Source organism: Calypte anna, chromosome 9 (genome assembly GCF_003957555.1).
Source record: "Calypte anna isolate BGI_N300 chromosome 9, bCalAnn1_v1.p, whole genome shotgun sequence".
In the NCBI taxonomy this organism is placed as follows: Eukaryota; Metazoa; Chordata; class Aves; order Apodiformes; family Trochilidae; genus Calypte; species Calypte anna.
Window position 1 is genome coordinate 10,326,939 of NC_044255.1, and position 22,719 is coordinate 10,349,657.

General features: G+C 36.4%; 1 protein-coding gene across 7 annotated transcripts in view; it reads right to left on the bottom strand.

Annotated features, from left to right (window-relative positions):
• Nucleotides 1–2,979: 2,979 nt before the first annotated feature.
• Nucleotides 2,980–22,719, bottom strand: part of TRIP12 (thyroid hormone receptor interactor 12) — a 73,858-nt gene continuing 54,118 nt past the window's right edge. For 5 of the 7 annotated variants that reach the window (XM_030456187.1, XM_030456192.1, XM_030456191.1 and 2 more), the window contains 18 exons: nt 22,126–22,317; nt 21,266–21,417; nt 19,407–19,579; nt 18,892–18,965; nt 18,587–18,786; nt 17,701–17,828; nt 17,261–17,412; nt 16,666–16,808; nt 15,813–15,969; nt 14,609–14,707; nt 13,973–14,087; nt 13,583–13,737; nt 12,968–13,132; nt 11,716–11,880; nt 8,181–8,294; nt 6,527–6,621; nt 6,233–6,336; nt 2,980–5,210 (listed from right to left, as the gene is read on the bottom strand). In XM_030456187.1, coding sequence (XP_030312047.1) covers nt 5,014–5,210; nt 6,233–6,336; nt 6,527–6,621; nt 8,181–8,294; nt 11,716–11,880; nt 12,968–13,132; nt 13,583–13,737; nt 13,973–14,087; nt 14,609–14,707; nt 15,813–15,969; nt 16,666–16,808; nt 17,261–17,412; nt 17,701–17,828; nt 18,587–18,786; nt 18,892–18,965; nt 19,407–19,579; nt 21,266–21,417; nt 22,126–22,317 — 2,580 coding nt within the window. In that variant the 3' untranslated portion in view covers nt 2,980–5,013. The remainder of the gene's footprint in view (nt 5,211–6,232; nt 6,337–6,526; nt 6,622–8,180; nt 8,295–11,715; nt 11,881–12,967; nt 13,133–13,582; nt 13,738–13,972; nt 14,088–14,608; nt 14,708–15,812; nt 15,970–16,665; nt 16,809–17,260; nt 17,413–17,700; nt 17,829–18,586; nt 18,787–18,891; nt 18,966–19,406; nt 19,580–21,265; nt 21,418–22,125; nt 22,318–22,719) is intronic. The other 2 variants (XM_030456190.1, XM_030456193.1) reach the window with 1 other exon arrangement.

A 22,719-nucleotide genomic window follows, 5' to 3' on the forward strand; every position in this document is an offset into this window, starting at 1 on the left:
CTCTCAGTATTTAACCTCATCCACCATATGAAACAGCTACAAGAGGCTGTGGAAACAGAAGGGAACTGAAGAATGTGAAGACAGGCAAAGCAATGAAGCAGGAGTCTGTAATGCCTAGCTCCCAAGTTCAAAAATACTGTTGAACACAGCCATTTTCCACAACTTCTGCTGCTCATTTGTTGCAGTACTTCTCCAAATCAGGGCAAAAGTCAAAAAATCCCCTATTTTCCTTCCTGTAGGGACCCCACCATCCTGGACAGTTTAAAGCAGGTAGCAGTTAAGAGGGTTCTATAGAAACTCATTGTCTTTTCCCACTGCTTTTGTCTCAGTCATGTCTGGAAGACAGCTGTGGAGATAAATAACAGCATTGTCGAGTATCTCCAATGGCATCAAGCTGCCTTGGCTTTCAGCATGTAAGAATACATTTGTGCATAATCTTGCCTTTACAGAAGGCACCTTCCACATCTTCCTGTTTCCAGAGAACAGAGCAGGATGGTTGCCATCTCACAACCTGTTCCCCTGGCCTGATCTACCTCTGCCACAGCCTCGCACTAACAAGGAGGGGAACAGGACAGGCACAGGACACACCCCACACCACACTGACTACTTTACCCCAACAGACTATTTACAGCTTGACCTGGACAGTTTCCTTCGCAATTACAGTAAGATGTCACAAGAATTAGGAGTTTCACATCCCCCTTTCATTTTTTTGAAGTAGACGAGTCTGGGGGTGGGGGTCAAGAGGGAAAGGGCACTTTTATCCTTCCTATTACTCCCTTACCAAACACCTTTACTGGTTCGGTTTTCCCGTTCGGGTCTTCTTGTTGGGCTTGGGGTTTTTTTCTTTGTTTGTTTTCTCCTTCTTTGAACCAGGTTTTCAGCAGCTGCTACCAAACTGTATCTAGAGCTATCAGAAACTTTAATTTAGTGCCTTGGAAACCCCAGATACACACAGCAAAAGAAATGCAAAATCCATTCCTCCTCTACTCACCCCCAAAACAGCTTTATAGCTGATCAATACCTACATGTTTCAATACCAAGAGACAAGGATGTAATATTCCTCTAACTGCATCCTCCACCCCAGCCCACTGGAGCAGTTGTTTCTTAAGCCATTCACTATTAGCCACAGGCACTGCACCTCTGAAATTTCTTACCTTCTGTATGAACATGTACTCATGTTCCTTTACAATGCAGGTGACTGCAGCTTATGGTGGTGCCCTGGGGTGGGGTGACTCCTGCTACTGCTAGGAAAATCAAATATGCTTATCTGAGAAAAACTGTTAAAAACACTGCACTGGGAGAGACTTGGCAAGCTGAGAACATGTAGCTGAGAAACTCCTGCAAGATCTTAGAAGGATAACATGGCAAACCTGGTTTTCAGTTCAAGCTATCAGAAGACTAGGAAGCTCAAGTAAAAGAGACAAAAAGCCCTGAATATGCTCAACTATCAGCAAGGTTTCCCCACCTCTTCCAAACCTTTTTGTTGTAATCTATCCCAAAGCTTTTCATTTTTCTCCGTTCTGCCAACAGTTTCAACTACAGAAAAGGATTTTGGCTCAGGGGAGGTAGGCAGACTTCAAAACATCCTTGAAATTCAGTACTTTTCATTTCCTGCTAGAGATCCCTCTGCTGAGGTTCAGGCTTCTCAGATGATGGGAATTAGTATTAACCCATTTGAAGACAGATTGTTGAAAACAGGTGGGACAGGGCCTAGAAAGTCCAGAGATGACAGGAAAGAGGTACAAGTGCTGCAGGCATTCGGGATTTCATCAGTCCCTGCCCTTAAACATCTACCACCTTCTCAGCAGAGCAGAGCTGAGCAAGGGAAAGGAAACAAAGGGGGTGGGGGGGAACCCTAAACAAAAAGCACAAAAAAACCCCAAAAACACACATACAAAAAAACACTGGAACAAAACAAACCCACACAAAAAACCCATCCACGTTATATGGTTGAGGGAAAGGAAGAGGAATCTAGGTAATTACATTATGGGAGCAGCCTGCATATGAAAACTGATGCCTGACCAAGTTTGGCTCCAGGCATGAGGATTTTACACATTTGGAATAAATTCTTGTGCATCTTCCTACAAAATATGAAGATGCACTAAAACTTACTAATCTGCATCAGATTTCATGCCACTAAATGTTCTCTACACAAAAGATTTCTGTATGAAGCAAAAATCTAACACATAAAAAATAAGCTAAAAAATAAAAAAATCACTACATGAACTCAGTAGCAGCTACTACTGCTTGGATGGTACTTGATACCCTGAAAGATTTTTTGCTATTCTTGTTAATTTAGAAGAAACCCATCCAAAAGAGTTATTAATGGCTGGCGTTCCCTAAAACTAGTTGAACTTACCATGTTAAAAAAGCCTTTCTTTGCAAAAATAATACTTATTGTACCTTTTATTAGAAAAATATACAAAACAGCTCAGGACTAAAATGATGATATGTTCTCCTGAAAGCTGTATCGTCCTCTTAGGCAGACACGGATTAATTTAATGAATTTTTCCTTTAATCCAATGTTGCTGAAAAGGAGGAATCCCTAAGATCTTGCCCCCATCCCTCCAGTCTTACCCACTCTTAGAAACCACAGTTCTGTTTGTAGAAAAGTACTGCAGTCCTGCAAACTGTGACTCTTCAATTTATTTTTATAATTTACTACCTTTACCTTTTAAGCCAGACTGCTCTTCTAATACACTAACAGCTGCCCTTTGGAAGGAAAAGAAGGATCATCCTAAAGGGTTTCACTGACTTTTCAGGCCAACTACATGCTTGGTCTGGGCTGAAAACAGCAGCCTTCACAACAAAAATCGTCACCACAGGTACTTGGTTTTTTTCTTCCTCTTCAAACATGCAACAAACAATTCCTTTTTGCACTGAAGTCAGTTACACAATGGCTATATATCAAATTCAAAACTCAAAATTTTCAAGTCCATGAAAGCCAGATTCTAGAGGGAGACAACATGGATAAAAAAATATCAATACACATGATATTTTAATACAAAATATTAGCTTTTTTCTTTTTTTTTTTTACACAAGTCAGTTTTTTTAAAATATAGAACCTTAAAAAATGAACAAATTGCTATCCACACACTATAAACACGTTTTGTTTTTGTGCTCAGTTTGATCAAGTTATCAGAACAATTGAAACACCAGTCCATAGTTTAAAACACTGCCTTGAAGTTTTATGAAAACTATGCCGCACTGTGCACTGCCATTATTGTATGTACAGTGTGAAGAGCCTTCTTTCAGTTTGAATACGGTAGAAACTGTTCAGTTACCAGGTTCTTTGTGCAAGGATTTCACATTCTAGTCATGCTCACAACAGATTCGCATTACATTTCAGTGGCACTGGCATGAGCAACCACGTGTAATATTGCGAATGCTCACTGGAAGAATGTCCATTACACGTACTGAAACACAGATTCTGGAAGTACAAGTTCTTCAGCTAGATAAAAGAAAACTCATTAGTTGAGGGGAAATACTAGCCTGATTAGCCAGGAATTTAACAATTTCTAAGCACTGAAATGAATTTTGATTTCTCAAAGTTGAATAAAAGTAACTATCGCATTTTCATAGAGATGAACTATATAGCAGATACATCTCAGGAATATTGGTAATCACCTGGTTTTTAAACCCATAGAAAGAAAAAAATTCCCTCTAAGTTGGAGGTCTCAAAACATCTTGTTTTAGTAGTAAATCATCCGTAAGTTGCAGGTTGTTAGCCAAGTAGATTTTAGGATGATTTACTTGCATTACAGTAATTTACACAATTGAACTTTATGCATACAGTACAAAACTATGAACAAAAAGGTGAAGCAAACTTTTTTATTTATATTCAGGTAAAAACATTAACCTGATGAAGTAAATTATTGCAGATTTGAGAAATCAGCACATAAAACAGTTGGACAGAGCATTGCTTACAGGTGCTATATCTGTGTCAAAAGACAAAGGCTGAACTGTTTGTTCCAAGCTAGCGCTGGGAAAAAACAAATGAGAAAAAAAACAAAACAAAAAAAAATCCCTACAAAAGTAATCAGGAACTTAGCTCAAGAACAAGAAAACCCTTTACTCAAACAGGGAATGAAACAACTCATTTGCCTTTAAAAAACTTTATATCCACTCAAAATGCTCTGGCCTTACCACAATACACACTGGCCAGCCCAAGCTGTTGGACTTCAACTACATGAAAGAAATAATTCTTCTTTGCCTCTAGTAAGAGGCTTTTGCTGCCTGAATCACTGTGTAAACAGCTCTAGAGCATCGACTGCTAAAGGCTGTCACCTTTATATCCTACTACTACAGTAAAACTATGCTATAAGAAAGGTTCTACCTAGTTACAAAGGCTGAATTATATTGACAATATATATTTGATTTCAGTAAAATTTAAATTATCTTAAGCAAAGAAAGAGGCATGGAGCAGTTAAATGCCCATGCTAACCAAAACATAACAATTGTTGAATGTTGCACACAAAAAGAACCAAGTGAATTGCACATCAGACAATACATGAGGTTGGGTAAAATTAGAGGCAGGTGAGGGTACACAGAACTAGTCTACTAAACTAGATTTGTCAAATACATGGTGTATTTTAATTTCTGTACTTATGTACAAAAGTTGTCTTTGGAGGAAAAACTTCAGACTTAGCTAGATGGATACACACAGCCCAGTATTAAACTGCACAGCGACATTTATTGTTCCAGCCTGGAAAAACATCCCTTTTTAAATTTCACACAGCAAAGCAAGTTAAAAACTTCACTCATCAAATAAATGATAATTTAAACAAGAACTTGCTAAAGAAATCTTGTCACAACAACTTTTAGGGCCTGATCACTTTAAGTCCATAGGGGCCTTTAATGAATACCAACCAAGTGTCTTTGTTTATAATTTGCAAGCCGTTTTTCTACAACAAGAAGGCGTAACACGTTTCCTTGACTCAGGTGATATATTTAGAAAAGAATCATGAGTTTCTCTTTTGCTGTAACAGGCAGACATTGCATTTTTCATTGTGATCAGGAAAGATGGAATGACTGCTGCCCTTCTCTTGCAGCTATCAAGAGTTTTTCACGCATTATATCAATAGTTGAATAGTCCGGCAATTTGAGATAGTTCACACAAGTCATTACTGAGGGCAAGAAATCATCTGGGTTCTCTGTAGACTCAAATGTCTTGCGTACAATTGTCAACGGAGGATTCAAACTTCGAAATCCTATTAATGAGAAATAACATTTAGAATAAGGTTATTCCTCTTAAAACCACAAAGGTAACTAGATATCTCACAGTGACAGAAGCATGCATCTCATAACTGAGTTTTTAAATAGTTTAGGAGATAGCTTTATAAGGCCATGTATAGCAAACTAAAAAGTTATCTAAATTCATTTCTGTAATTAGTTTTCCAATATTAATTTTTTAAAAAAGGAAATAAGCTCAATACATCTACTTTTAATTCTGTGTTCTTTGTAAGAACCCTCTAGGAACCATAATTCTTTTAAGAGTTTGTTGGTTTCATACATATCTTTAAGAGTCTTGGAAGTTACCTGACTCTTCTACCTTAATATTTTACTCCAAGGTTTTTGTATTCCCAACCACCAATTCTGTCTGCACTCTCTCCCCCTGAAAGAGCTCTGAGTTGTGTTAAGAAAGAATCAACTTCTTTCAGTGTCAATCTCTTAACTAAGAAAAAAAAAAAACCTAAACCCAAAGAACATAAGTAATGGAACAGATGTGTGAATTTTTACTTGTAAAGCACTCAGCTGAGAACACAGTAAAATGTGTATTCTATTAACAGTCCCTAGCAAAGACAGCAAATTCCTCAGTTTTCCTCACTGCCTCATGTAAATTCTGAAATTCAAAAGAAGAGAAATTTAAGTTTATCACTATTATTAAAATTGCCTCCTTTCTGGAAAGAGAGGTTTACTGTTTCCAGGTAGCAATATGTTGTTGTCATACTTAAAACACCTCTAGCCAAAGAATACAATACTAATATTTTTAAATTTTGTTTAAATTTTGAACTATTGTTCTCCTCCTGGCAATAATGTCATGAGATTTAACACAAAGTTTGAGAATTCTACCTGGAAGCCCACCCAACCACTTCTGAAACTAGAGATATCAAACAAGTCTGAACCTCTAAATACAGATAAGTAATTTTTTTGCTTTACTGAAATAATTTACTCTGAAATGCACTTATAATACTGATTTCATATAGAGCAATATATAATAAACAAAACCTACCTCCTACAGGCAGTCTGGGGCTACCCGTCACAAACTGAAGAAACAGTCTTTGCTGCTCACTATCAAAGCTACTGAGAATTTCAAAGAGATACTTCACTGCTCGACTAAGGAGAAAACAAAGCAAGCTATTATTGGCTGTCATTCAAATAATTGCATAAGATTAATACTCAGAGCACTATGAATACTTTCAAATAAGTTTCATACAGTTCTTTTACCTTGAATACCAGTATATGGAGATTATTTAAGTACATATTTTCTAGTGCTAATATTCTTTTAACTCCTATACTGTATTACCTGTCATGTGTATAACCGTGATCTGGTCTGCAACATTCCATTAAAGTCTTTGCATCCCAAGTGTCTGTTTTACTGCCGCACAAGAGCTGCTCCAACTACAGAATTAAAAAACAAGGAAGGAAATTTTTCCTTTTAGAACTTGAGGTAAAATGAGTAATGTCCATTCTCACTACTATTAAGGCATTCTATTTTCTGGAACAGTTTGCTGCAAAACAACCTCGGTTACCCCAAGCACTCCTCAAATTCTTTGAATCCAACAGCTTCATCCCAGTGACAGCCTCATTTGCTGACTCTGCCCCTGCACACAACCCACTACCACATGAGGCATTGAATGCATTTCTCTTTTAAAACAGATGGTCCTGATTAGCAACATACACTGCAGAACCAAAACTGCCCTAACTTTTTAGAAATCTACAATCTCACTAAAACCAGAGATCTGAAACACTTAACTGTTCTGATAATGAGCAAAATAATCTTACAAGATTTTGATAATAATTTAGGAATGGTTTGTAAAAAGGTTCAAATGGCTGCATAGCTATCAACAACTGAACACGGGATCATACACATCTATCCAATTTAGGAAAGGATATCTTATACCTCATACTACTCCTGTGACTTCACTGTTACCAGCCGTATTAGTAGATCAGCAACAGTCTAGTGCCCCATTTCAAAACTTCCAAGAAAAAGCATCAAGCTATGCCAAACAACGAGACAACAGCCAAACAGAATCACATATACTACAATGCAGATAAGCCTGGGCAAAACAGCAGAGAAATGAGAATAATCTGCCATTTTTACTAGCCTTGAATTAGCTGCAGAGAAATAGTGTGGTGGTACTCTTTAAAAGTAGTGCTGACAGAGAGACATGAAAAATCACTATGAGAAATTACAGATCTCAGCTTCAAGAGACTCTTGCATTGTAAAGCATGAAGAACAAAAGAGCTTGGCTAACACATTGCTTTATAACATGCTTAATGTTTCTTTGGGAATTCAAAGGTATAAGTTCATGAAGGTAAACAAACTCTTCAAAGTAGTCTTCAGATAAACTCCCTAAAGGATAAGTAGTAAAACACTCTTCCAGTCCAGACAACCTTCATTGCTTCTCCACTTACTCAATTTAAGAGCACAAGAATTTTACATGAAAATTCATAAAATAGGTGGTGCCAACAAGGTAAGATCAACAATCCTTGCTCTTTACCTCTTCATCTGAATCTCTTCTTACAGTCTAAAGCTTCATTAAAGAGCTGACTACTTTTTTTAATAGAATATCCAGGTAGGACCCACACCTATAACTATTAAAAAGTACTGCAATACAAGGAATTAATAGAAGTACCCATACCAATAGAGACCCTGCACACATAAATTCAAGCACTTCTCAGAGAAGCTAGATACACTTGATTTTAAAGAAAATTGAGATGTTCATTATGAAAGAATCAAATAAATGATGACCCAACGCAGAAGTCTTTAACGTTTCAGTATGCAATTTAAAGAACACCAAGTTTTAGTAAGATGCAGAAGTGCAGTACTCGTGCTGCCACAACTGCACCCCCAATGCATAACTCAGCTCAGACCACCCGTGGGTACAGATACACTGCTATAAAAGTACCATATATAAAACTATATTTATATTTTCATCAGTAAAAAGTTCACCAACCTCCTCGGGATAAAAGTACTGAAGATGACTGAGAGGGAAGACTGATTCAAATCCATCTCTGAATGAGTCAAACTGTCTGGCAACACCTTCATTTAGCGCCCAGAAAATAACCAACTGCAGGGAAGAAAAACACCAAAGTCAGTTGAACAAAGGAAGCATGGAATGATCATTAACGTTCAAAAGACTACAGCTGCAGGAAGAACAACTCTACAGAACCCTGGCCATATGCTCACAGTAGTTGTGAGAAGAGTTTAAAACTTTGATTCCAGGAGCTGATCAACAGGACTGTCTCACTCTACCTTAATTTGTAAGCTCATGTGTTCAAGTGCAGTGCTGCTGCCATGTAACACAGACAAAATTTGCTGGGTTTTTTCTTTGAGTTTCTCACGTGATCTGTCATTTCTTATCATGATCTGTCACACACAAGTCCTTCAGAGTTCAAAACAGCTCATACTTAGAATATCCTAAGCATGCAACTCATGCAAGTTTAAACAACTTATTTACCTTTAATTTTATAAAACAAGACCAATACATGGAATTCAGCTGATTAAACTGATTCTATGCAACAAAATATTTTAAAATCTAAAATCTAAACATTTATTAGATATTCAGAAGCCTAACCTAGCTGTTCTCTCTGAACACTGCTATTCATTTTAAATTCAGTCATTAAAACACAAATCCTTAGATCATAATCGGCATTATCTTAGTTTCCCCCAGGGAAACATGTAAGTCCATTTTCTAATATATCATTAGAAAAAGTAACTTTAGGGCTATATAATATAAAGTAGCTTAATATTGTAAGAATACATGGAAGAAAAGAAAAACTTCATTTCATGTAACTGGAATACGGCAAAAGACAGTATGACAGCAGTCTAAGCTTTTTTTTTTTTTTTTCTCATCTGCAGTTACCTTCTCAGGATTAAATTCACCTTCCAAAGTGTACAGCACATACTGAAACAATAATCACTGAGGGGGGAAGAGAAGGGAACATGATACAAACAAGATCAAATTTCTTTTAAATCCCTTGCAGCCATCATTTCTCCACCAAATAAAAAAATATATTATACAGGACAAACTGCATGTCAAGATCAGATTCTTTTGTCAGTTAGTGCTACAGATGATTACAGTTGCCTTGGCTACCCCTCAGCTCTATTGGGAAATGAAGACCGGTTGTAAAAGATGCAATGTCAACACACAGCTACTACTTCTACATGTGTTAAAAGCTGTGACCTGGAATGGTGAGCTAAGTTTTGAAAGACATCTGAAGATGCATATGAATGATTTAAAGCCTCAGTGACACTGCTGGACTCCTGAAGCAAGTATTTAAACCTCCCCACCCCCCAAAATAAAGAGTGACTAGTTCCAGAAAGCTCTTAAATACAAAAGCCTTTTGGCATGTTTATTAACGTTGCCCCAAGAGTTCGGCATTGAGTTCAGGAAAGGTACAAACACCAGCAGCACAGAGTAGGCTGCTCTAGTGCATTCTCTAATACAGAATATTCTGTATTGTACTGGCTATTGTAGCAGCAGAGTTGCTAACTTAGAACTGTGATTACATTTTTACGACCAGGAGCGTGGGTCAAAACTGAGCTGCACTGTGTTCTTGTGGATTCTGCGTTCTAGAAACTTTATCACAAACTTAGAGCAAGTTGCCCTCTTTCTTTATAATGCAGGAGGGAACGAGAGGGGGCAGCAGAGAACACAGTCTTTCTTTTTGGTAGCTGAAGTAATTCCACTTTCTGATAATGGTAGCTCCTGTGGAAACTTGCCCCTGGGGGGCAAAATGGGAGGTGAAAGGTGGAATGACATGACTACAGGAGAGGCATGAAGAGTAACAGCCAGATATTCTAGCTTTATAAACCAGTTTTAACACTAATTTTAATGGAAATGACATTTTCAAGAGCAGAGCAGCTGACCCACAGGGAGCTATACAGCCCATCTGATAAATTTAATATGCAGTTTCTAAATTGCAATTCATCATATAGATTGTGATTCAGAGGACACTAATTTTCTCTCTGATATCTTTTCCATTTCCTTCACATCAAGTCGGTAACGCTAATCAGTGAAATCTAGTTCAAAATACACTCTATAAGGCAGGAATATAAAAACAAGGATAGAAGAGCTGCACAGGAAAGACAAAGATAGAAAAAACTGCACAGGTCTCGCTTACAGAAAATAGTCCCTAAAGCTGTTTCAGAAGCAAGCCTTCTGTAGTGATCTGCTTTTCCTTTACAATGCCAGAAGCATGCAACAGGATAACTGCAGGACATAGGAGATGTCTGCAAGTTTCTCAGCACAGATACCTGATATGTGTTGCCTAAAAGAAACAAACCAGCCTGCAAATTATGGAAACCAGACTTCAAAGCAATCTTGCTCATCTTTCCTCAGCAAAAAGAGACTGTAAATCCTGATTCTAACAAAATATGGTTGTTGGCATTGCTCATTTGTAAGTCTGCAAATAACTTGATATCCAAACATCTTAATTTTAGAAATTCTTGTTTACTATCAGAAGTTTGTTTGTTTTCAATAAATAAAGATTTGACAACTGGATATAACAGTTTGAATCTGGAAGATAAACAGCACCTGCTAAAGATTAAGTTGTAAGGATTGTGTAATAACCCTACAGAGTTATCAGTTGATATAAAGGAGCGTACACACCCCTTATCCCCCTACTGAATAAATTCTACCAAAACAACAGACAAGATTCTTATCAGTGATTGAAAATCTTCACAGTCCTCACAGTGAAATTGGCAGCAAACTAATGTCTCAGGAAATGGAATTGAAATAATGGCTTTTTCATGATGCAATCAATCATTCTTACTTCCATCCCACTCATGTCTTCATGTGACAATAACTGCATTCTTCTTTCCTTCCTCTTCTGCAGGCTCTTTAACCTATTCTCTTCACAAGTTTCCTATACCAAAACAGTTCCCTACCTTTATTAAGCAGTAACACATCTTTATTTTTCCAGATTTTAATGTCCCTTCTGACATAGGATAAATCAATATGCTCATATTGCTGTCAATTTAATATGGCAATGTCTCATTCTCTGCTCTTTATCTACTTTTCTATAGTTTAGGAGTTTTGCTTGTTTGCTTCTTTTGGTTTTCTTGGGTTTTGACTCACAACTGAGCACGTTTTCTTAGATCTGACTCAAAAAAATTCCATTAATATAAGCACACTTGGTTGGTACTAATCACTACTGTAGCCAATTTCATTTTCATATGCAAATGTGGGAATGCATTTGAAGACTCCTTAAATCCACAGCTTCCTTTATTCTACTTACTATTACACTTTTGATGGGGTCTTGATTAAAAACCCCCATCCTTCTGACACATTTGTTATAAGTAGACAAGACTTTTTGTACTATAAACTTTTCAAGTCGGGTGCACTGACTAGGATTCAACCATTTTCTGTGGTAATAAACGAGTACAGAACAGAATGAAGAGAAAAATATATTATATATATATATAGAAAAGGCAGCAAAGTAAGGAAGAATACATGCATTTTTAGTCCTAGCTTTGCTTTTACATACTCTGAGATACTCCTCTAAATTGTGGATGGTGACTGGTGTATCTTTTCCCCCTTTTTTCAGTTCTATATTAGGAAACCCAGGAAGAGTGAAGTCCAGCCCTAGATCTTCCACTGAGCAGCCATTCATAGTCAGAGCCTCCAATGCATACTGTAGACTTTCTTTGGTCTAAAAAAGAAAGTGAAAGGCAGTTAGAACAATTCATTCACATTACCTTATCCAAATATTATGATCTCTAAAGCAGTTTTTACTAAGTAAACATTTCTGTAAGAATATGGCTATTAACACAATTACAGTACTCCTTACTTTGTCTATTTCTCATACATACCAGTAAACGAAGAAAAACCAAATATGTGCTTATTTCTAGCAATGTTGCAATTAATTTTAATTTCTTGAGTATTATTTATTTAGAAAACAGTACTGCAAGAGAAGGAGATGTGTACTATGCTAAGGCTCTTAAGGCTATGTTTTTTCTCTAGAAAAGTTAATGGTATCCATATCTGGTGTGCATACTGACATTTTTTTGGCTTTCATCCATCAGGTTTCAGGTTTTTCAAACTCTTGTTGGGAAATTAAAAGTGGTGATCAAGGAGAGAGAGAGAGAGTGACAGTGAGGTGAAGAGGAACAAAGGCCTATAAACTTGCAATAACTTCATTAGTAATAAAGTAGATGTATTAAGAGTTTAAATTAGGTTATTACCACCTACCATTTATTAGGTGGCAATATTAGGATACTAGTAAGAGCATGCATGCCAAAGTCCTTCTATCATTACCCTGCAACAGTGCATGGTACTATTCTTAGCTAAGAGTGGATAACTGTGAAAAAACAGACTTCTGTATCCATAAAACAATCTGTACAGTCACATACAAAGCAAATATACAACATTGCTGCATACAGTTTTCACTGGAGAAGGAAAAACCCCACAGAAGCCATTCCTAAAAAAGCCTGGAAACCAAGCCTTTTGAATGTTCAAAAATTAAGGACAGACCTTCTCCCCGATACACAAGTTGGTTAAGTCTTTTCAAAGTAAACAGAAGTTACCTTAGGCAAAACATGTACATCACAATGAGACCATGCTATAATTACCAGTCAATGATTCAAAAATGTAAGAACTACTGCTTCTACTGAACTGAAATCATTATCACTACTACCATCAGTATTAAGCACTACAACACACTTTCAATTACAGATACTTCATAAAATCCACACATGTGTGAAAATGGACTCTACCCTTCTTAAGGGTTATTTTCCCACCTGTGTTTTGTCCTGTTCAAGTCTTTTCTTTTGTCTTACAATATCTTCAAGGTGGTATATTGATTTGGCAACTACTGGATCAATACTGAACAAGTCATGAGACGTCAATGAAGTTTCCTGTCGTAACATCCATTTATAAAAAGGAAGTCCAAGAGGAAGGTCCACCTGAAAATTGAAGCTTTGTTTAGTATTGAATTGTCTTCCAAAACTGTACCTTTCACTATTTTATCTCTTGACTGGATCTAGAATAAGATTTACTCATAGTTCTGGCACACATTAAAACATGTCTGAGCCTTTTCATCAGAGAAATTTACAGTCAAGAAAACAGAAGTGACTTTCTAGAGCATTTACATTACAGCAATCAGCAAGCTAGCAGCTCTATTAAGCCCCCAAATGATCTCTAAAGACTGGTGAGTGGCTACAACACGTGGCAGACAACTACAAAGACCTTTTCCTTTCCTCATAATAGCTCAGCTGAATCTTTCCTCTCACCCCACCCAAACTGCAAAAGCTGAAAATAATTCCGTGCAACTCTTAACGCTATTTTTCCACAACACAGTCAGAACTAAAATATTCATTTAATCCTACAGTAACACATTTTCCATTCTTTCTCACCAGTCTAAAATCCATGATTGCCTTGGCCATGAGTTTTCCTAGGAACCGGAACTTCATTTTAACTTTTGCAATGTGAGCTGGCTTGGCTGTTCTACCAAAAGGAAGTGCAAAAAGGCCTTGAAGATTATGGATGTACTTGGTACCTTCCTGGCTTCCTGTTAAGGAAGAAAAAGAAAGTTCAATACATACACTGCTAGTTTCACTCCAAACCATAACCTAAAGCTTCTTACTAAAAAACACAAACACAAAGACAGTTATATATCATGAGGCATACTTTCTAACCATAAACCAAGGTGCTCTTTCAATCAAAGCCAATCACAACATTGAAGTCAACTTAGAATTCATTCAATAATAGATCAATATTGATAGTTTAGATAGTAAAACACTTACCTTTTGGATTGGCTAAAGTCACTTCTTCTCCCCTCCAAAGGCCCAAGTCTGCTCTCTGAAGCTCCTGAGATACAAGTGCATAGAACTCTAGTGTGGGGCCTAGGCCTGTGCCAACCTTGAGAGGAAGGGAGGGTGCAGGGAGAGCAAATAAATGAGTCCATTAGGTCACTTTAACAATCAAAATATTTACTTAGACTGAGAACTATAGTATAATATTGGCTACAAAAGACAACTCCACTGCAAAAATCACCTAGAGAACCAATATTTGTAATATGACTAAGAGAGCTTGGAAAGATCACATTACCAAAAGGAGTAATAGTGGAATAAAAGTATAAGCCACTGAATGAACACATTATAGCAGAAACACACTCAGATGTTTGTTCAGAATTAGAAAAAAGAAGTGCTCTGCTGAGTAAGACAGATTACAAAATTTAGTAGACCAGAAGAGAGTTTCTTCTAGCAAGTGAAAAAAAAAATCACAAGCAAGTGGATTAGTGATAAATAATAGATAGAATTTTGTGGCATCAGCAATCATAAGGACTGACACTATCCAAGTTCTTCTATGAAAGTGGTAGCTTTTTTTGTATTAATCTTCAGTAAATAGTTGTTAAATTAGACTGCATTAATATTACTTACTTCATTCTCATACTGGATTTCCAACATGGCTCTTGAACTGCCTAGATCCTGCATCACAGATTCTGCCTGTTTCAACAGCTCATCTCTGTTCACAGTGCGCTACACATTAGAGAAGTTTTAAGTAATGAAATTATGTCTGTAAGTCCCAGCTCCCAAGGCAGTTACAACAGGAAAAAAAAAACCAACCAAGTTTTTCCACCCCATGCTATTACTTCTACATTTCAACAATTTATCAGTTTATACTTTGATAAAATACAACTCTTGCTTCTGTATGAAAACTGACTAGAATCACAGTGTTCATCATAAAATGAAAAAACAATGCCTTACATTTGTATGAATACAACTAATAATAATAATTCTTGCCAAGAATCTTCCAGTAGAACTACAACATGGAAGAGAAGCATTGTCCTGTGACATTACATATCTTACATATGTGGAGAAAAAATAAAGAAACAAAAATCCAGCAACCTAAAGGAACAATCTTACACCCTGCCACTGCAAATTTTCTAGTAGGGAAAGTGGCAAGTTTCAAATAAAACAAAACACTCAAAAAAACCCCAAACAAAACAAAAACAAACCCACAACTGGTTTTCCTATATGGTGGAAGCTGTATTCTAGTTGAACTAGATTTTCATGTCTCTTGTCTCTTCTCCCCAGAGATATCCAAGAACATACAGCAGATCTTAGTTTTAGATAACATGTCTCCAGACTCAAGACAGAAACCCTGAGATTCCCTCACTTTAAAACAGTCACAGTTCAGTTTTATTACACTGTGACAGGAGGTCTAATACCTTTCTCAGAAGAGAAGGACAATATTTTACTTAAGGGACTCTTAGGGCTCTAAACCCTATTGCTTGAATTATTCTGAAATTCTACAAGAATATCACCAATGTAAGCCAAAACTTAAAGCTCCTTCTTGAAAAATAGTTTCAGCAATTATGTAAAGACTCCAGCTCAAAATTCATCAATCAATGAGGGAGCAGTGTGCCATGCTCTAGCCCCTTCTGCCACCTACTGGCAGACACCCAGAAGACACGGTGCTCTCGGGGGTTTTCAAATTAATAAACACAAACCTCCCCTCTAGCGGTGTACTACGAAAACCCTAAAGTTTTACAAATAAATCTGGCAGACAATTATATTCTTAAAAACAATTTAAAAATAAACATAATTCATCCATTCGATTTTTAAACCAATATATACTTACTTTTTTCCTGTCCAGTCGTGGTGCCACCCTGCTATCCTGAGAATCTGATTGATTGATTTCTGGATTAGTATCCAGCAGTCTTTGCATGGCTCGATCTCGATCAAAAGCAGTTACATAAAACAGCATTTGGCGGGTATCAAATGGAAAGAAAAATGGGCTGTAAAGAGCATTGGATTAGTTAGCTAGGTTCCAACTATGAAGTTAAGTTTAAAACACTATAGAATTGTAGTATGCCTGAAATTAGTGCTTAATTAAACACTATTGTGAGAGCAGACTCCAAAGGAAGCCTTGTAGAACACACTTTAGTTTTACTTCTAATGCTTATGAGCAAGAGCCTAGAAACATTTAAGTCTTCCAACAATAACTCTGAATGCCTGAATGCTCCACTGTGCAAAGTAAAAAATAAGTATTTGTTCACATGTTCACTTCCATTTTATAATTAGTAAATCTAACTTAGATCAGCCTTTTTAAGAAGGTGGGTTATGCTCCCGTATTTGGGAGGTGGGGAGGAATGAAATGAGAAACTCCCTACAGCTGCACCAGTATTCTACAGCAGCTTAACAGGAGAAATAAAAACTGCCTGAATAATGAAGTACTATTATTTCAATGACAAAACTCAAAATTGCTCTAAAATACCTGTAAGATGGGGTCCTAAATTTGCAGCTAGTCTCTCTGGATCAGGTTTTAACTATGCCGTTTTAACTACACCACATAGGCACAAACTGAGCAAGACTTTGAGACTACATTTTACTCTCCCCCAGCTCTTTCAAAAGCCCTGTAACATATGATGCACCTGGGCTGCCCAGATGAGGCCCACTGAACCAAAATCAGAAATACAGCAAGTCATTCTTACCATGTTTTTCCAAGTTCTGTCAGCCAAGTTGGTATGTTTCCTGTCATAATTACCAAAGGATCCTGAAGCTGCCGGTTTGCTTTTGCTGTCAGTTTACTATTGATAAACTCTGAGGTTGGAATTATCTCCTTGGAGATTGCATTCTGTGTTAGATAAAAACAATGCAATTCTAGTTAAAGATATGCTGGAAGAAATACGAAGCCTTTAAGAGTTTTTTTTATGCTTTTAATTTGATTATCATCACAAGAAAAAAACCTTTCATTGTCACTTAAGTAACGCAGAGTCTAAGCCATGGAAGAAAGACCGAGTAGATTTTTATTATTCATTATCTTTTCAGGAACACTGTCACTCTTTGAACTTAAGGAAAAAGCATAGATGATGAGTTTAACGCACTGCAGAAGAAATATGATTGACTAAGAATTTTTCCACTTCATCTTACCAGAAGTTAGACAAATAGGCAGGGACAGAGGGTAGTATTAACATTATTGTGTCCTGGGGGGGGGTGGCAAACAGGGGAAGAAAGCTATTTTAAGGAGTTTCAGGACAGAGTTGAATGTATCAATTATGGAAGTGATTTTAAAAGTGCTCTACTCACATCATACAAGTAATACCAGTATCGGCTGATAGCATGTAAAACTCTCAAAAGAAGAATAACATCTAATGAGGGATCTTCAAATGTTATGTTTTCAGGTGGAGTAGATACGAGGTAAACTTCTAGAGGATTTAATACCGAAGGGCATACACCATCTAGCAGGAAAAAAGAATGTTATCAAAACAAATCAATTAGAAATCTTCCTAAGATTTACTTATTAGGAACCGAGATAGTATTAATCATAGCATTCACTGAACTAAAATGCTTTAGTCAGACATTTCAGTAAATGTCTTTTCTTAGTTTCAAACATTAACCCATGTTTGTTTTTTTTATACTATGTTTGCTTTAAAAGAAACACTTTTAAAAGAAACTCTAAACACTCCTCCTGATGATCCTTCCAGATATTTCACACATCTAACATATTAGCAAGGCAACACACTCACCATGCCACAATTCATCATGCTTTTTAGAATTTCTAGGAGAGGTTTTTGTGGGAGCAGTTTGTGCTCTTCCTCTTTTACCACCAACACAGTCTTTGCTACCATCTTCATCTTCTCGCACAGGTTTGTACCTAAAACATAATCAGAATTAAAAAAATGTTTATGAAATACTAGCTTACATAGAAAAAATCAGTTATAAAAATGTAAAAGTGTTAGTTGTTTGATTACCAGAATTTTACTTGAATGACAGTTAAAAGCAGAAAGACAAGAACAATGCATTTGGGTATGATCTAGCCTTTGAAGCTAGGCTCTCAGAAGCAAAGTATGGAACGAGATTAAAAATGGGTCCTTTCTGGCTCCATGAACTAGAAGAGAATCACAAGGTATAGAAAAAAACAACCAAAGTGGGTTATTGTTTTGGTTTTTTTTGCTTTTGCTTAAGACATTGAGATAGCAGAAAGAATAAAATAATGCTTAAGATTAAAATGTTTGCACAGTCAAGTCAATACTGCTCCTTTCAAAGTGTGGCTAGACAGTAGATACACCTGCACAGCAATCAACTATGAAAACCCATATGAAGCTGACAATTTTTTGTAGCTTGCAGACATGTTATCCATTGTTTGTGGTTAGTTACCTAACAATCAATTATTTCTCTCTCTGTCTAGCTGGTGTCATTTAGGATTTCTCCATTTCTTTTTCAACACCATTACTCAAAAGCTAGAGAGAATGTGAGTAGCTAACAACAAAATCTTTCTAGGATTCAAGAACCTCAAGCACATCAGGAAATTTAAAGCTTAGCAGTTTTGGAGGGGGTAAAAATACATTTTCTTTATGTATGTACATCTAGAAAACTCAGGAAGTTGCCTCTGTGTTTCTCCAGCCATCTTACCAAATGGTGTGTGTTTTTGTCCAAATCCCAGCTCTTCCCAGTGGGTTGCTTTCATCATCTGTAGACTCCCTCTCCTCCTCAGCTTGCAAACTGTATTGCCTAACTGCTTGATACACAGTCATATTGTATGGCAGCAAGTGATCTCCAATATAAAATTGCAGTCTGTGTCTCACATTCCCTGAATTTAAGAACTGAGCAGCCTGAACAAAACCAAAGAAAACCACATAAATTAGGAAACTTGTTGCTAGCTTTTCTTTAACCCCCTTCCCACACTGTTCCCTCTTACTCTCAAAGCAAAGGCTTACCAAAGATTCATCTATTTCTTCATCTGACCCATCATCATCACTATCCTCATCATCTTCTCTAACTCTTCCATAACCTAAGACAAGAGAGGAGAAAGACATTCTCATTCATTTTTATTTTTTTACACAAGATGTAGTGAAGTTTTTCTACTGTCTTTTATGAACTCTATTATCCAAAATACATCAGTTAAAACAGTATGGTTCAGACATTTCAGAATAAATTCCAGTATCAGCACTAGGCACCAAAAATGCCAAATTTGACAGTCAACTATGTTAAACTTCTGTTAGTATTCAGCCTGAACTATTTACAACAGGAAGAAATTTGTACCAGAAAAGAGAAGGTTCTTATTCAGCAGCCATAGTCTCCTCTCCTTTTGAGTGATACATATCAAGTATTTCCCCCATTTGTCTTCAATATAATCCTCAAAGGCTTTTACAGACTCTACACTACTGACAGTAGTGACTATCCCATGAAGCAAACCACATTTGACTGTATAATTATATATAAACATATATACCTCTAACTACAAGGTATCTTTCAATGGCTTGTACCAAAGCCAGAGGATCAATCTTCACAGGTCCACCTTTCCACTGTTTCACATTAGCACAGTCTGGATGTCTTTGTAGTTGGCATTTTAATTGATGTGTATTGAAGAATTTTAAAGCTTGGGATCCTCTGTTAAGAGAAAAACTCAAAATAATTTGTGAAAAAAGTTGCTACACAAAGAATCTAATAACCAGAATGGCATTTTATGCATTGAAATAGGCTGATACATCCATGCATTTACAAATTCACTTGCTCAGAGTATTATTTCTCATCTTATTTCTTTAAAAATAAGCTGTTAAATTTGATAAAAGGATTAAAAATCTTACTCTACAAGAACACCAGAATCCAAGTTTGAGAAAATGAAATTTTTCATTTCCAATGAAAGGTGGATGGATTAAGTCCAGACTTAGGTCTGTTTACAATATGGACTTTACTGATCATCTCTGAGATCTGGAGCTAATTTAGTGGTCAGCTAATACCACGTAAGATTTAGAGCTGCATTTAACTCCAGAGCAATAAGGATCAGGATTGGGGGTGGAAAATGCAAGTAATCATTTTATATTTTTAATAAGGAATTAAAGAGACAACCTGAAAGCTCCTGTTTTTCCCTTGATCAGTGTAGTTTACATACATGTTTCATCTCAGACTACCAATACACAAGCTAGCTGCTTCTATACACAAACCTCTGCTGCTTCTATTTTCAGGTGCTAGTAAGATGTTAACACCTCAAATTCCTTACTAAGCAGTCAAACAATAGTGTAGTAGTCTGACTTCCCATCTTTCATTTTCAACCAAAATGAACAGCAGAATTTCACTTCTATTATTAGCAGCTTTATACATTTTGCAGCTATCCCACTTTTTAGGAAATAATGGAAACAACAGGAAGCATCCTAAGACTGCACAGCACATACTATTTGCAAAAGCCAGTATCAAGACAACTAATCCCTTCAAGTATTGTAAATCTGTGTACTGCATTAATTGCCATAGATTTTAATTAACAGTTCCACAAAAAAAACCACATAAAAAAAACAACAAAAAACAAAAAAAAGAACTGAATTTATATATAAACAGATTAATGCTACACTGTGAGGCTATAATACCTATCCTATAATAGATTTTGTGCCACAATTAGTGACAAAAAACTCCACATCATCTTACTACCTGAAAGACACAAGATTTTGGCATTCCAAACTTTAAATATTAGTTTCAAAATTCACTTTCAGTGGTCCTCCCCTCCTGATTTCTAAAGCATTACTTTATTAAAGAAAAGTACAAAAAAGAAATTGTAGAAATAGGCCTTGGGTCACTCTTTTTTGTTACCTAAAATGCAAATAAGATGGATTCCAAACCTAACCTACTTTAAGACACCAGACAGACCCACGGTTATTTTGAACTACACTTACTGCCATCACTCAACCCATTATCACTCTGGAGAATTGAACTAATATGAATAACAAAGTTTAATACTGTAATACAAACTCCCAGTAGGTTTAATTATTTCACTGAAAAATATCAGTGTCTCAGCAATAAATATATTATTTCTTCCCAGTCTTTGTTACACAAGGACAAGGAAAACATCAGAATTTTTAAAAGATTAAAATTAGATATTGCAATTGACATTACATATTCACCCCCAATCTAAGTAAAAGGAGCTTCAAAATGGTAAAGAAACATGCAGTTAAATATTCAATCTTCTACTCAATAAAAAGACAACTGTGTAATTGCTTTTATCTTTCATAGGGTGAGAAGTTTCCATTACTTCTTGAACTGAAACAAGTTTTGGAAAACACAAGCTTCCAACAAAACTGTTACCTGAGCATTAATCCTTACCTGCTTCCTGTTCCGTTTCCACTAGGGAAGTCATGCACTTTGACAGGAAACTGTTCCATCTGACTGAGGCAATTATTCATTTTATGGACTAATGCCAACAAAGGTGCATTTTCTAATGGCTCTAATCTTCCAAGGGGTTCTTCTCCAGGAAGCTGCAATATATTCCAGTCTTTTAGTTAAGTGCTTGAATTAAATATTCTTAAGCCAGTTACAATGTAACTTTAAAAAAATAAAATCAAAACCAAAACCAGGCGCTAATAAACGACAAATTAAGAATCTTTGCACTCAAATTAGTATCAGGGTGACCAGGTGACATGTTGTAAGTTTATGAAATACCCATTTTAAATAAGGCACTTCTCTCTCCTGGTTTCAACTGAACAGCCCCTACAGATTTTAAGCACTCACTCAAATACAGCCAATGGGCATCATGGAAGCTAAGCTATAGTTATCTATTTTCCTCTCCTCCACTTTCTATTTCTTCCTTTAAAAACAGGACAATCTAGTTTTCTTGCAGTATTTAGAACTAAAGAGCAAGTTATAAGGTAACTAGCCAAACTGTTTCCATATCAACTTATCAGAAGTCAAGAACAACATGACTGCTGCTCAAGATTGACAACTGGCCATATTGGAATTTTTTTTTCCACTTGTGTGGAATTTTCAGTATAATAAAAAATTTATGACCTGTTAAGATATGTAACAATGTCAAAGTTGCAGTGTTGTACACTTAGGCATAAACAGAACATTTCTGCTCTACCCCATATTTAAGCCAGGGCCACTGCCGAACCTCTCAAAAGGCCAGGTAAGTAAAATCTGAGAGAAAGACAACTAAGAATAACACAACAATGAACAAGAAAACTTACTGGAGAAGAAAAAAATACATGAAGGAATCTTTTCAATCTGATATCTCTGCTTACAGCATCTTTCTCACTTTTAGATGTCAAATAAAGCAGCAGTTGTTTAACAAACCCACTATGCTGGATTTCAAATGAGGAGACGTCGGACTCCGAGACAATGCTACGGATTTCTACAAGGCACTCTGTTCCACCATCCACCTGAAAAATATCAAAGTAGCATCTTAATAACTAGGTCTTAAGGACTTAAAAAATACTGGTTTTCCTCCTACTGAATGGAACTTCTCTAAAGGGAGGGGGGGAAAAAGGGATTCAATACAAGCACTGACAACTCAATCTGGGGATAAGCAATTTCTCTATTCAAGAGAAGACATGGTAGGCAAAATCTACATTTTACCAGCTTTAAGAGAAACACTTTGTCCCATTTCTGTTCATGCACTATAAAGATGAGCTCCATAAAGAAGCTTTAAAAACAAACTTTAAAAATATACCTCAGACTGGTATATATTTTAATGACGTGTGTGAGAGAAGAGGAAAGAAAGGAGTTGTATTTTAATGATTGCTTAGATCAAAGCACAGAACATAACTGCTTAAAGTTAACTT